This window comes from Tupaia chinensis, unplaced genomic scaffold (genome assembly GCF_000334495.1).
Source record: "Tupaia chinensis unplaced genomic scaffold, TupChi_1.0 Scaffold000628_1, whole genome shotgun sequence".
Lineage (NCBI taxonomy): Eukaryota > Metazoa > Chordata > Mammalia > Scandentia > Tupaiidae > Tupaia > Tupaia belangeri.
In genome coordinates, this window is record NW_006160148.1 from 64,077 (window position 1) to 75,250 (window position 11,174).

An 11,174-nucleotide genomic window follows, 5' to 3' on the forward strand; every position below is an offset into this window, starting at 1 on the left:
CCCCCCGAGCCCCGCCCCCAGAGCCTCGCCCCGTCCGAACCCCGCCCTTCTGAGCCCCCGCCGCTCGGTCCATCCGAGCGCATGCGCCGCACAGGGGCGCCTTTTACGACGCGGCAGACGCGGCGCTCTTGGAGACCGGAGCCGAGTCGGGCTAGCGCGACACTAGAGGCGGTGGGGCTGAGAGGACGCGCGGGCGGCGCCGTCGCCATGTCGCACGGCCACAGTCACGGCGGGGGGGGGGGGGGGCCCGAGGGGGAGGACCCGCCGGAGCCGCGCGGCCTGGCCTACGGCCTGTACCTGCGCATCGACCTGGAGCGGCTGCAGTGCCTGAACGAGAGCCGCGAGGGCAGCGGCCGCGGCGTCTTCAAGCCGTGGGAGGAGCGGACCGACCGCTCCAAGGTGGGCCGCTTGGGGCCGGGGAGGCCAGGCGGGGTCCGTGCCGAGCTCAGGCCTCCGGTCTGCTCCGTCAGCCTCGTTCCTGATGTTAAAAATAACGACCACCCGGCTGCCAAGCGCTTTCCCCTGCCGGTCTCCTGCCCGTTGTTTGAGAGGCGAACAGGGTTGAGTCTCCCCATTTTGCAGACAGGGAAACGGAGGCCCTGGAGCAAAGGGAGCGCGTTGGCGTTGTCTGGCCTCCCGCTCTGCTCCAGGGCTGTGTGGTCAGTGAGGGCGTTTTCCTTTCCACTTGACCATGAGTCTCGGTGACTGCCTGATTGTACTACCGGGTGAAGACCAGCTAGTACGACAGCCATCGAAAGCGGTAGACCCTCTCAGTAGAAAACTGCGCAGAAGCACGGATGAATTTGCAGTTCTGGAGGCTCGTGAACCCCGGGGGTTCATTGACAGAGTCTCCATTTTAAGAGCCCTCTGATTGGATGGTCCGTAGCTGTTAGGACACCATGGATAAGACCAATTAACTTCGAGTGATAAGTCCTGGAGAACGGAGGAAGGCTGTTTGCATTGCATCCCAGTTGTAGAACAGGGCGGGAGATGCCTGGAATGTGGGCGCTCAGCAAATATTTGTTGCTTTCTCCCCCTCCCCATCCCCTCCAGTTTGTTGAAAGTGATGCAGATGAAGAACTTCTGTTTAATATTCCGTAAGTATCTCCTGGTGCCCGCCTCAAGCTAAACAGGTCATACCCTGTTGCCCTCTTGGACTGATTCATTCATTCTGTGTCAAGAGAGCACATGCTAGAAATGGGGCAAATTACTTTGGTGGTTTGAGGAGGAACGTGTTTCTTAGCACAGACTGGAAACAGATGTATTTGTTGAACAATAATTGAGAAACCAGGGTAAGTTTTCTAGAATTGGAGACTGCCAGAGATAGATCGGGTCTTAGAAACGATCTAGTACACATCTGACGTGAGAAAACTGAAGGCCAGAAAGGGGAAGGGTCTTGCCCAGGGTCACACGGCAAAGCAAGGACTCAAGCACAGCCTTGACAACCTTCTCCTTTGCATTCGGCAGATTTACTGGCAATGTCAAGCTCAAAGGCATCATTATAATGGGAGAGGATGATGACTCCCACCCCTCCGAGATGAGACTGTAAGTGGCAAGGGCTCAGGCCCTCAGGAAACCCCTAGTTCTCGTTCCCTTTCTCTAGTAATAATGTCATTTTTCTTTTTACTGGTTAAATATCCTCCCCCCCCTTTTTATTTTTAGAATTCTTTTATTTAATTTTATTTATTTACTTATTTTAATTTGACCAGAGAGGGACAGAGTGAGAGAGAGGGAAAGTGAGAAAGCAAGTTGCTGGGTCTGGGACTCAAACCGCAGTCGGCCGTGTAAGAGTCCAGCATCTTTAACCACCAATGGGAGAGGATGATGACTCCCACCCCTCCGAGATGAGACTGTAAGTGGCAAGGGCTCAGGCCCTCAGGAAACCCCTAGTTCTCGTTCCCTTTCTCTAGTAATAATGTCATTTTTCTTTTTACTGGTTAAATATCCTCCCCCCCCTTTTTATTTTTAGAATTCTTTTATTTAATTTTATTTATTTACTTATTTTAATTTGACCAGAGAGGGACAGAGTGAGAGAGAGGGAAAGTGAGAAAGCAAGTTGCTGGGTCTGGGACTCAAACCGCAGTCGGCCGTGTAAGAGTCCAGCATCTTTAACCACCACACCACCTGCTGGCCCCAATATTTTCCCTTTTGAAATATCTTGGTCTTGTGCTTGTTCTAAGCAAGCACAGGCTAAACTTATCTCCTCCTGAATTAATTACTTTTTTAGATTAAGCATCTCTAGTCTAAGGCCAGCAGCTCGTCTCTCATTTTCAAAGTGCAGGCTGTAGCACCATTCATTCAGAGAGCATTCTGTAAATGCCAGTTATTGATGACTTTGCAGTGTTCTAATAACCCAGCTATAGTTTTCAACTGATGTTTATGGATTCTGTCCTTGGGATTGGCTTCAAAATGTCCATTGGTATTTCATACAGTAATAAATTGTTACATGTGTTTTGTGGACATGGAATTACAACATCTGAGTTCATGAGGCCTCTAGTTAGCAAAGTTCTGTGTACCTCTTGCATTGCTCCATCTGTTGGCCACCAGAGCTAATATTCCCTGTTTTTTCCTTAAAGTTTTTGACATAGGGTGGTTGCTCTCGGAGGAGTCAGTCAGAGGGAAAATGTGAAAGCACCTCCCAGGGGGATGGCCATGCCGCAATCCCTTCTCCATTCTACTCTAGGAATTTTGGGCATGCATGCACGTGTGCCTAGCGAGATTTTCAAGCACCAGGTGCTGAACACCTATCGGCATCAGCCACGTTGGAATCCCACGCCTTCACCACCATGCCACCACTCAGTACTCCTGTTGGACAGTTGACCTTAATCTACGATAGCCTTCCTCAAGGAAGGGCAAAACTGTTTTTTGAGTGCTAGAGAAAACAGATACCAGGAGAACTTTACATAAAATAATTTCATCTGAAAAATTGATCAATTTAAGTAGACTTTAGAAAAATTAAAGAAATTTATACTATTTTTGAATGTTAGAAACAGGAGTTTAAAATCAGATCCAAGTATTTAATCTTTTTAAGGAAACTAAATTTGCTCTCATGGTCTTGGAGACTCATTTACTTGGGAGATATATTGGATTGGCTTCAGATGGCTGGGTGTCCGTGTTGCATTGTGGCTTGAGCGTGGGCTCCAGAGTGACCTGGGTTCAAATTCTGGCTGTACCTTTTGTTAGCTGTATGACTTTGGGATTTCTCTGTGCGTTGATTTTCTTGTGTGTGAATTGGAAACAACGAGCAGACACAGATACCTACAACCCTCAGTTCAAGGCACACTGCTTTATTGATAAGATGCCACTGAGTGTAATGCACCATTTTCTGTACAATTAATAAAGAAGAAACATGGCGCCTCTTCAGTTATGACATGCCATGGGCATGTCCAGAGAAACTGAGGGTCTTAAAGGAGGGCTACGGAGGCTAACACGGTGGAGTCTGCGTGTTGTGCCTGTTAAAGAAGAGTGTAAGTATGTGGAGAATCATATTCTCTCTGCTTTTTGTGCATATTTGAAATTTTCAGAGAAAAAATTTTAAAGAATTATTTTAACTTTATCCACTTACTTATTTTGGAGAAGTTTTTGCTATAGGGTGCGCGCGCTCACCAGAAAGACAGAGATAGACAGAAAGCGAGAAATCACCCCCCAGGGGGGATGGTCACACCACAGTCCCTTCTCCTCCATTCTCCTCTCGGGATCTTAGGCACGCACATCCACGCGCCTGACGTGAGTTTAAGCCACTGGGTCCGGGACTCGAACCACGGTTGACTATGTGCGAGTCCAGCGACATAGCCATTATGCCAACTGCTGGTCCCTACTTATTTTATTATTTTAATTTGACCACAGAGGGATAGAGAGAGAGAGAGAAAGTGAGAAAGCGAGAAAGGAGGCCGTCAGGTCCGGAACTCATCACAGTTGGCCATGTGGGAGTCCAGTGCCCTTAAACACCACTCCACCTGCTGGCCCCGCAGAGTAAAAATTTTCTAAATATATGCGTCTGTTAAAATTGATTTAATTTTATCTCCACATCAACTGTGTAGAATATGTACTATCTCTATTCCCACTTTACTGATGAGAAAACTGAGACACAGGTTAAATACTTGTCCCAAATTACACAGCTGGTAAGTGACAGCGCCAGGCTTTAAAACTCAGGAAGTCTAGTCTAGCAACACTGCTTTTAACGAGGCACAGTACTGCCCTCATGATGCTGCTCGTAAAGCGCACCCTGAGGTGACTCTGCTGGGCATCGTGAGGAACGCTTTGAAGCAAACACTTGTTTTTTTATGCGTTTTACCACAGCTGATATCTAGGCTCCTGTGTGGGTGTGAATGAAACACCTTGGAGGTGGTGGGGATGTGTCTGCTATGGAGACAACTGTTTTTTAGGTTTTCCTTTGAAAGATCTTTTTCACTAGTTTTTTTTTAAAGTTTTTGCCATAGGGCATGTGCACTTGACAGAGAGAGATAGTGAATTTAAGATGCCTTTGGGTGTGAACACTCCCCACTTCCAGTGGGGATGGCCGTGCCACAATCCCTTCTCAGGATTTTGGGCACACATGCACATGTGTCCTCTGTGATTTTCAAGCCAGCGGGTCTGGGATTCAGACTGGTCAGCCATGTGGGAGTCCAGTGCCTTAACCACCATGACACCTGCTTGCCCCTTTACTAGTTTTACCTTGACTTTCTAAAGCCCGTTGTGAGTTTGCAGCCTTTTGTGCTGTTTCAAAACAGAAGTCCCCAAACTGTACTTTAATTAAAGAACTGTAAGATGACTGAGTGTATGGGGTAATTTTTGGACGCAAAAAATTCTTTACTGTTGGGTTACTTGCTCTTACCTCTTAACTGTTTGATGTGTTTCTGTCAAAAGAAAAAAGTTTTTCCCCGTGAGTAGGCAGTTTCATTTAAGCTTCTCAGCTGGCTCTGAATGTGCTGAGTTGCCTATTTCCTCCATCCACTGGCTGCACGTGACCTAGTTCAAGCCACCTCTTTGTGTACTGCTTCTCATGTGACCCTAGCCCACTCAAAGCTGCCACCGGGTTCTGGTGCAGTCCTCAGCTCTTTTCTTGTGGAATTACAGATAATCATGTATAAATGCCAGCAAAATGGCATTTCTAAAATTTGATCTCCTTTTGATAGAACTGAAATGAGTTGAGCTGTCTAGAAAGTTTTGAAAAACCAAGAGACCAGCAGATGGTGTAATGGTAACGTTGCTGGACTCCCACATAGTTCATTGTGGTTCAAGTCCCAGACCCGGTGGCTTAAACTTACACAAGGGTGCATGTGTATGCATGCCCAAGATCCTGAGAGAAGAATGGAAGAAAAGGAACTGTGGCATGGCCATCCCCCCTGGGGCTGATTTCTTGCTTTCTGTCTCTCTGTCTCTGTCTGTTCAGTGAGCGCATGTGCCCGGTAGCAAAAATCTCGCAAAAATAAATAGATAAATAAAAAGAACAGAAGAACCAAAACAGACATGATTATGCACGTCTCTTGATTTTCCCCCTTTCCTTTCCCAGGTACAAGAACATTCCACAGATGTCCTTTGATGACACAGAAAGAGAGCCAGATCAGACCTTTAGTCTGAACCGGGACGTTACAGGAGAATTAGAGTATGCCACAAAGTAAGCACTGGGCCTGTCTCACTCTCACTGGCGGGCCTCTTCTGAGCAGCAGGCCCGCCCTCACGTGCCAGGAGCATGACCGCAGCAGCGCTTGCAGGGGTTGCCTTGTACTTCTGGCAGACTCCTGCTCTTCTGACATGGGGCTGAGTTAAGACAGTGGAGGAGCCTTGATCCTTGGCTTGGTCAGCTTTTGGCAGCGATTCAGTGCAAGCCACAGACTTGTTAAGTTGTAAGCAAGTGGACCTGAATAGCACCTAAGGTAGTCCTAGGAAGGAGGTTTTCGGAATTCCTCTTTGTATGTGGGCTTTGGGCAGGCTGAGTTACATGTGACCACCTTATCTCTTCCTTAGTTTTCTTTTTCCTATGGGGGCGGTCAGCACTGCTTTAGAATTCTGGGTTATATATTGATAGCAATTCTCATTCCTTTCCCTTGAGGGCAGGAGCAGTGTTTATTCCCCCTTCTGTCCCTGCTGCCTTGGACAGGATCTAACAAATGCTTACTAAGTGTTTTTGAATGAACTATTTGTCCAAAGGAGAAAATGAGAAGGTAGACTCCAAGAGTGTTCTCTGGTGCTTGCCGGGTTTTACCACAGTTGGAACTGTTTGACATGGTGGTAAGATACTCAGCCATAACTAAGTCTTTTCTTACTCCTTTTTTACTCTAGAATTTCTCGTTTTTCAAATGTCTATCATCTCTCAATTCATATTTCAAAAAACTTTGGAGCAGATACCACAAAGGTCTTTTATATTGGCCTGAGAGGAGAATGGACTGAGGTAAGATGGGGTTGGAAAGGCTGTACCCCTAAAACACACACACAGTCATCCCTCAGAATCCACAGGGCCTCCTGCAGGGGATCAAAATCCTGATTTTTATGTAAGGCCCTTATATAAAATGGCATAGTGGGCCAGCAGGTGGTGTGGTGGTTAGTGTGACTAAATCTCATGACCAACCATGTGGTTGGAGTCTTGGACCTGAAGGCTTGAAATCATGCCAGGCATATATGTACACATGCCCAAAATCCCAAGATGAGAATGAAGAAGGGATTGTGGGGGGGGCCATCCCTCCAAAGGGGATGCTTTCTTATTTCCCCTATCTGTCTCTGACAAGTACCCATTCCCTATAGCAAAATTAAAAGAAAAAAGGCATCATGGGGCCAGCAGGTGGCATTGTGGTTAAGGTGCTGGACTTCCACATGGCTGACCACAGTTCAAATCCTGGACCTGGCAGCTTGAAACTCACACTGAGCATGCATGCATGTGTGCTCAAAAATCCCAAGAGGAGAACAAGGGAGAGGAGATTGCAGCATGACCATCCTAATCTCTAGGGGGTAATTTCTCTCTTTCTCTTTCTCTCGCTCTGGCAAGTACTTTCACCCTATACTGACAATCTCTTTAAAAAAAAGTAAGAAAAAAGATAAATTATTTGCATTTAACCTGTGAATAGCCTCCCATATTACTTTATTTCTCTACTTGTTTATTGAAGTTTTGTCAGAGGGTGCCTGTGCTTACCAGAGACAGGAGGAGAGGGGAAAACCTCCACCTGCTTCCCTGGTGGGTCTGGGCATACTGCATTGCAGTCCCTTCTCTATTTCTCCACTCTGTTAGGATTTGGGGCACACATGCACATGTGCCTAGCTGTTTTTTTCAAATCCTGGACCTGGCAGCTTGAAACTCACACTGAGCATGCATGCATGTGTGCTCAAAAATCCCAAGAGGAGAACAAGGGAGAGGAGATTGCAGCATGACCATCCTAATCTCTAGGGGGTAATTTCTCTCTTTCTCTTTCTCTCGCTCTGGCAAGTACTTTCACCCTATACTGACAATCTCTTTAAAAAAAAGTAAGAAAAAAGATAAATTATTTGCATTTAACCTGTGAATAGCCTCCCATATTACTTTATTTCTCTACTTGTTTATTGAAGTTTTGTCAGAGGGTGCCTGTGCTTACCAGAGACAGGAGGAGAGGGGAAAACCTCCACCTGCTTCCCTGGTGGGTCTGGGCATACTGCATTGCAGTCCCTTCTCTATTTCTCCACTCTGTTAGGATTTGGGGCACACATGCACATGTGCCTAGCTGTTTTTTAAGCTGCCAGGTCTGGGACTCAAACCACACGTTCAGCCATTTGGATCTGGCTGCCTTAACCATTAGGCCACAGAGCCGGTCCCTACCATATACTTTAAATCATCTCTAGACTACATATGGTGTAAGTGCTATGTAAATAGTTATACTGTATTTTTTTAATTGTATTTTTTTTTATTGTGGTATTTTGTGCCTTGTCTATTTTCCCGAACATTTTCAATATGTGGTTTGGACTGATGGATACCAAAGGCTGGCAATGTGTCTGTACATTGTGGTGTGGTGGGAGCTTTAAAAGGAAAAAAGCAAGTGAATCATCAGTTGCTCCCAGTCTGTTTATAATTTATCACTGTAAGGTGTTTGTGACATTTGATAGCATATAAGTATTTTTTAAGAGGTTTGAAATTATGTAATTTATCTCAATTCATAGTTTTTTCCATTTCAAAATATTTAATTCAATGTTTCTGATAATCTTACTCATCCCAGGCACTAGCAATAAGGTTGTAGATAAGATGGCTAAGTTCTTGATCTCCTGGTGTCCCATCGTAGTAGGGGAAATGGATCTCTGAGTTATGAGGCAAATCATTGGTAATGATCTTTGCAGGCTTCTCAAGGTAAGAAGCATTAGAAGAGGGGAGATACTAGACGCAGACTCAGAAATGGACCTGACCTGAAAAGGACGACTCCAATGTGTGTGGTCTGGGAAAGGACAGTTCTCTAATGGCCATCTGACATAGCTTCTTGATTTTCTTGCAGCTTCGCCGACATGAGGTGACCATCTGCAATTATGAAGCATCGGCCAGTCCAGCAGACCACAGGGTGCATCAGGTCACCCCACAGACACACTTTATTTCCTAAGGGCTGGCCAAGGCTCCCAAAGAGGCGCTGTGTCAGTGAAGATGTACGACTGCCTATAGGGAGAGACAGAGATGAGGCTCCAGAGAGGTGGCTGCCACAGCCTCTGCTGAGCTTTGTCTTTGGGGCTAACTGCAGCAGCCTGACCTGCAGAAGACGTCACGCCACTGGGAGTCCTGTGTGTGTGCTAAGGCAGTCATAGTTGTCTAGGGCTCTGCAGAAGTTGGGTCTTGGTCTGGGTGGTATTTTGCAGTCATGGATCATGATGCCCGCTTTTCCAGTTGATGCGGCCATGGCATCCCAAGTGTATTCATTGCTTTGTGGCAGGATTTTTGCGTGACTTGTATTTTAAAATGTGGAAACTATTCCTGAGCTGTTGGGAATTTTCTAGAGCTTCAGGGTTCTGTGTGTTAGCCATCGGGAGGATCTCCAACTAGAACCACTTGACCCTCCTTGCACTTTTTCCCTGTCTGTGTTCAGCGTTCTTGTCGAGTCCAGCTTGGAGTTACCTGTCACACATGAGCGTCCCATGGAAATAGCTAGAAAGGCAGGAGTCTCCTGATGATGCGTGACAGCTTGGGGGAGGAGGTCTTTCCCACTGCCCAGCTAAGCAATCTGGGGAAAGCATGGGAATCATTTCTGTGTTTGTGGGTAACCTCGTGGGGGTAAGATTGAGATTTAGTTAAGAGCCCCCTTGGAACCTCTGTAATGTTTATTAGCTTCTAACTAGTGTTGTAAACCCGGTGCCAGAACTTGGAGATCTCTGAGTTCTTCTGTTCACGGCTTTTATTCACTGTGACTGATCAGCTTCCTAATAAATCCTTGCCAGACTAACATTTGTATTTTCTTTCAAGTTCTTGGTAGCACTGCTGACACTTGGATTTTACATAGGACTGTGTGGTGAACTTTGACATTTGTTATTATTGTTTTGGACTAGGTAAATCTTTAGTGCCACAGTTAAGTCAAGACTAGAGCACCTTCTCCAGCAGAGGCTGAGCTTAATTCTATACAGTAGACTAAACACACCCTACGCTCACATTTTATAGAGAAATGTCGGCTCCAAAACCTATATTCCATTTCTCACAAAGGGAAGGAACTTGGGAGTGAAGTGTATAAAAATAAGGAGAACAGATTCTGGAATTCATCAAAAGAGAGAAGGATGAGGGCTAGCCCTTGTAGCCTGGTAATCAGGGAAGCCATATCCCACATGGCCAACTACGGTGTTTGAAACTTGACCCCTGCAGCTTGAAAACATGGTGAGTGCATATGTGTACATCCCCAGAACACCAACAGGTTGGAGAAACAGAGAAGGGGTGGTGGCATGATAGTGCCCCATTGGAGGGTCCCTTCTCCTCCCTGTCTCCCTTTCTCTAGCAACTGCACGTACCCTCTGGCACATTTGAATAAATAACCCGAAGATTGTGTGTGTGTGTGTGTGTGTGTGTTTGGGGTGAAATAGAGTTAGAAATTTTAGAGTAGACTAGCCATTCATTAATCCCAATAATTAAAGCACTAGCACCAGGTAGCCCCTGAGACCTGGTCTCAGAATCTGAGGCTTCACTAAAGAATTTGCTAAAAGTGCCCCAGACCAGAATGAAAAAATGGCATTATTACATAAGTGGACCCAGCAGGGATTTGGAGTGAGGGCAACTGTATTGGTTTATCCCCCTTCTCTTTTCACATCCAGTCCTGAGTCCTTGGCTTGCTGTGGTCCCCCAGGTCCAAAGGTTTCCTGTCCAGTGCTAGTATTTTAGGCTCCATCTCTGTGACCTGTTGAGTATTTCAGACCAAACTGCCTCCAGGCCTGGGGAAAAGGACTTCACTGAGCTTCCAAGTGTGTGTGTAGTGCTTTCTTTAAGTTTGAAGAAAAACCAGTCCAGGTCACACTGAGAAAATGAGTCTTCAACTGTTGAAGGACAAGCGTGACTCATTTCCTGTTTGCAGATCCCCACCTGTTCTCTCCGGCGAGGTGGTCCTTCAAAAGCTCCATTTGCTTCCCTTCCAGCCTTTCCGTGGGCCCTGTGCCCTCCTTCCACTTTACCAGTGGCAAGGAGCAACAGGTGCCTCGGTGGCCCGGCCGGCCCTGTCCGTTCACAGCTGGAGCTCATTCGATGGTGGTATCTCGGGCCTGTCGGCCTGCCATTGCCCGTCCACACCGCCGATGCCAGCCGTCCAGCCACCTATGCGGCCTGAGTACTCTCCCACGCTCCTCGGTGGAGTCGGCCCACGCTGATTTTACGGTGTATGAAGCATGAACACACGACCTCATTTGAGCCTAAGAGCCACGCGGTGAGGTCGCAGGTGGTGGTTTCCATCGGTTTACGGCTCAGGAAGCAGGTCGGGGAGGCGTGCCCTGTCACCTGAGGTCGCTGTTTACCTACCGCCGCGGGCTCAGCCTCGTCGGCTCTAAGGACCCGGCGGGGCGGCGCGGGCGGCGGCGGCGTGCGCTTCCTCCAGGGGGCGCCGGGGTGGTGGGAGCCGGGGGGCGGAGGAAGGGCCAGGAAGTCCCCGCGGGGCCCGGCGGGCAGGACCTCGGCCTCCAACATGGCCGCTCCCACGCGAGGCCCTGGCCCGCTTCCGGGTTCCGTACCGCTGGCCGGGCTACTTCCGGCAGCGCGCAAGCCCGGT

At 47.6% G+C, this 11,174-nt stretch overlaps 1 protein-coding gene across 1 annotated transcript; it reads left to right on the plus strand.

The window, feature by feature from the left end:
- The first annotated feature begins 88 nt into the window (after positions 1-88).
- On the plus strand, positions 89-9,382 carry PITHD1 (PITH domain containing 1). Its single transcript, XM_006159365.3, has 6 exons — positions 89-399; positions 1,054-1,097; positions 1,468-1,545; positions 5,513-5,617; positions 6,283-6,391; positions 8,448-9,382. The coding sequence occupies exons 1-6, from the start codon at positions 208-210 to the stop codon at positions 8,547-8,549; spliced, it is 630 nt and encodes a 209-aa protein (XP_006159427.2). The 5' UTR covers positions 89-207; the 3' UTR covers positions 8,550-9,382.
- The last annotated feature ends 1,792 nt before the right edge of the window (positions 9,383-11,174 follow it).

Bases quoted from the DNA above. Each gene is read 5' to 3' on its own strand.
- PITHD1 (XM_006159365.3), top strand. From the start codon at position 208: ATGTCGCACGGCCACAGTCACGGCGGGGGGGGGGGGGGGCCCGAGGGG. The intron at 1,546-5,512 runs GTAAGTGGCAAG...TTCCTTTCCCAG, and splicing joins CACCCCTCCGAGATGAGACT to GTACAAGAACATTCCACAGA. The intron at 5,618-6,282 runs GTAAGCACTGGG...TTTTTACTCTAG, and splicing joins GAATTAGAGTATGCCACAAA to AATTTCTCGTTTTTCAAATG.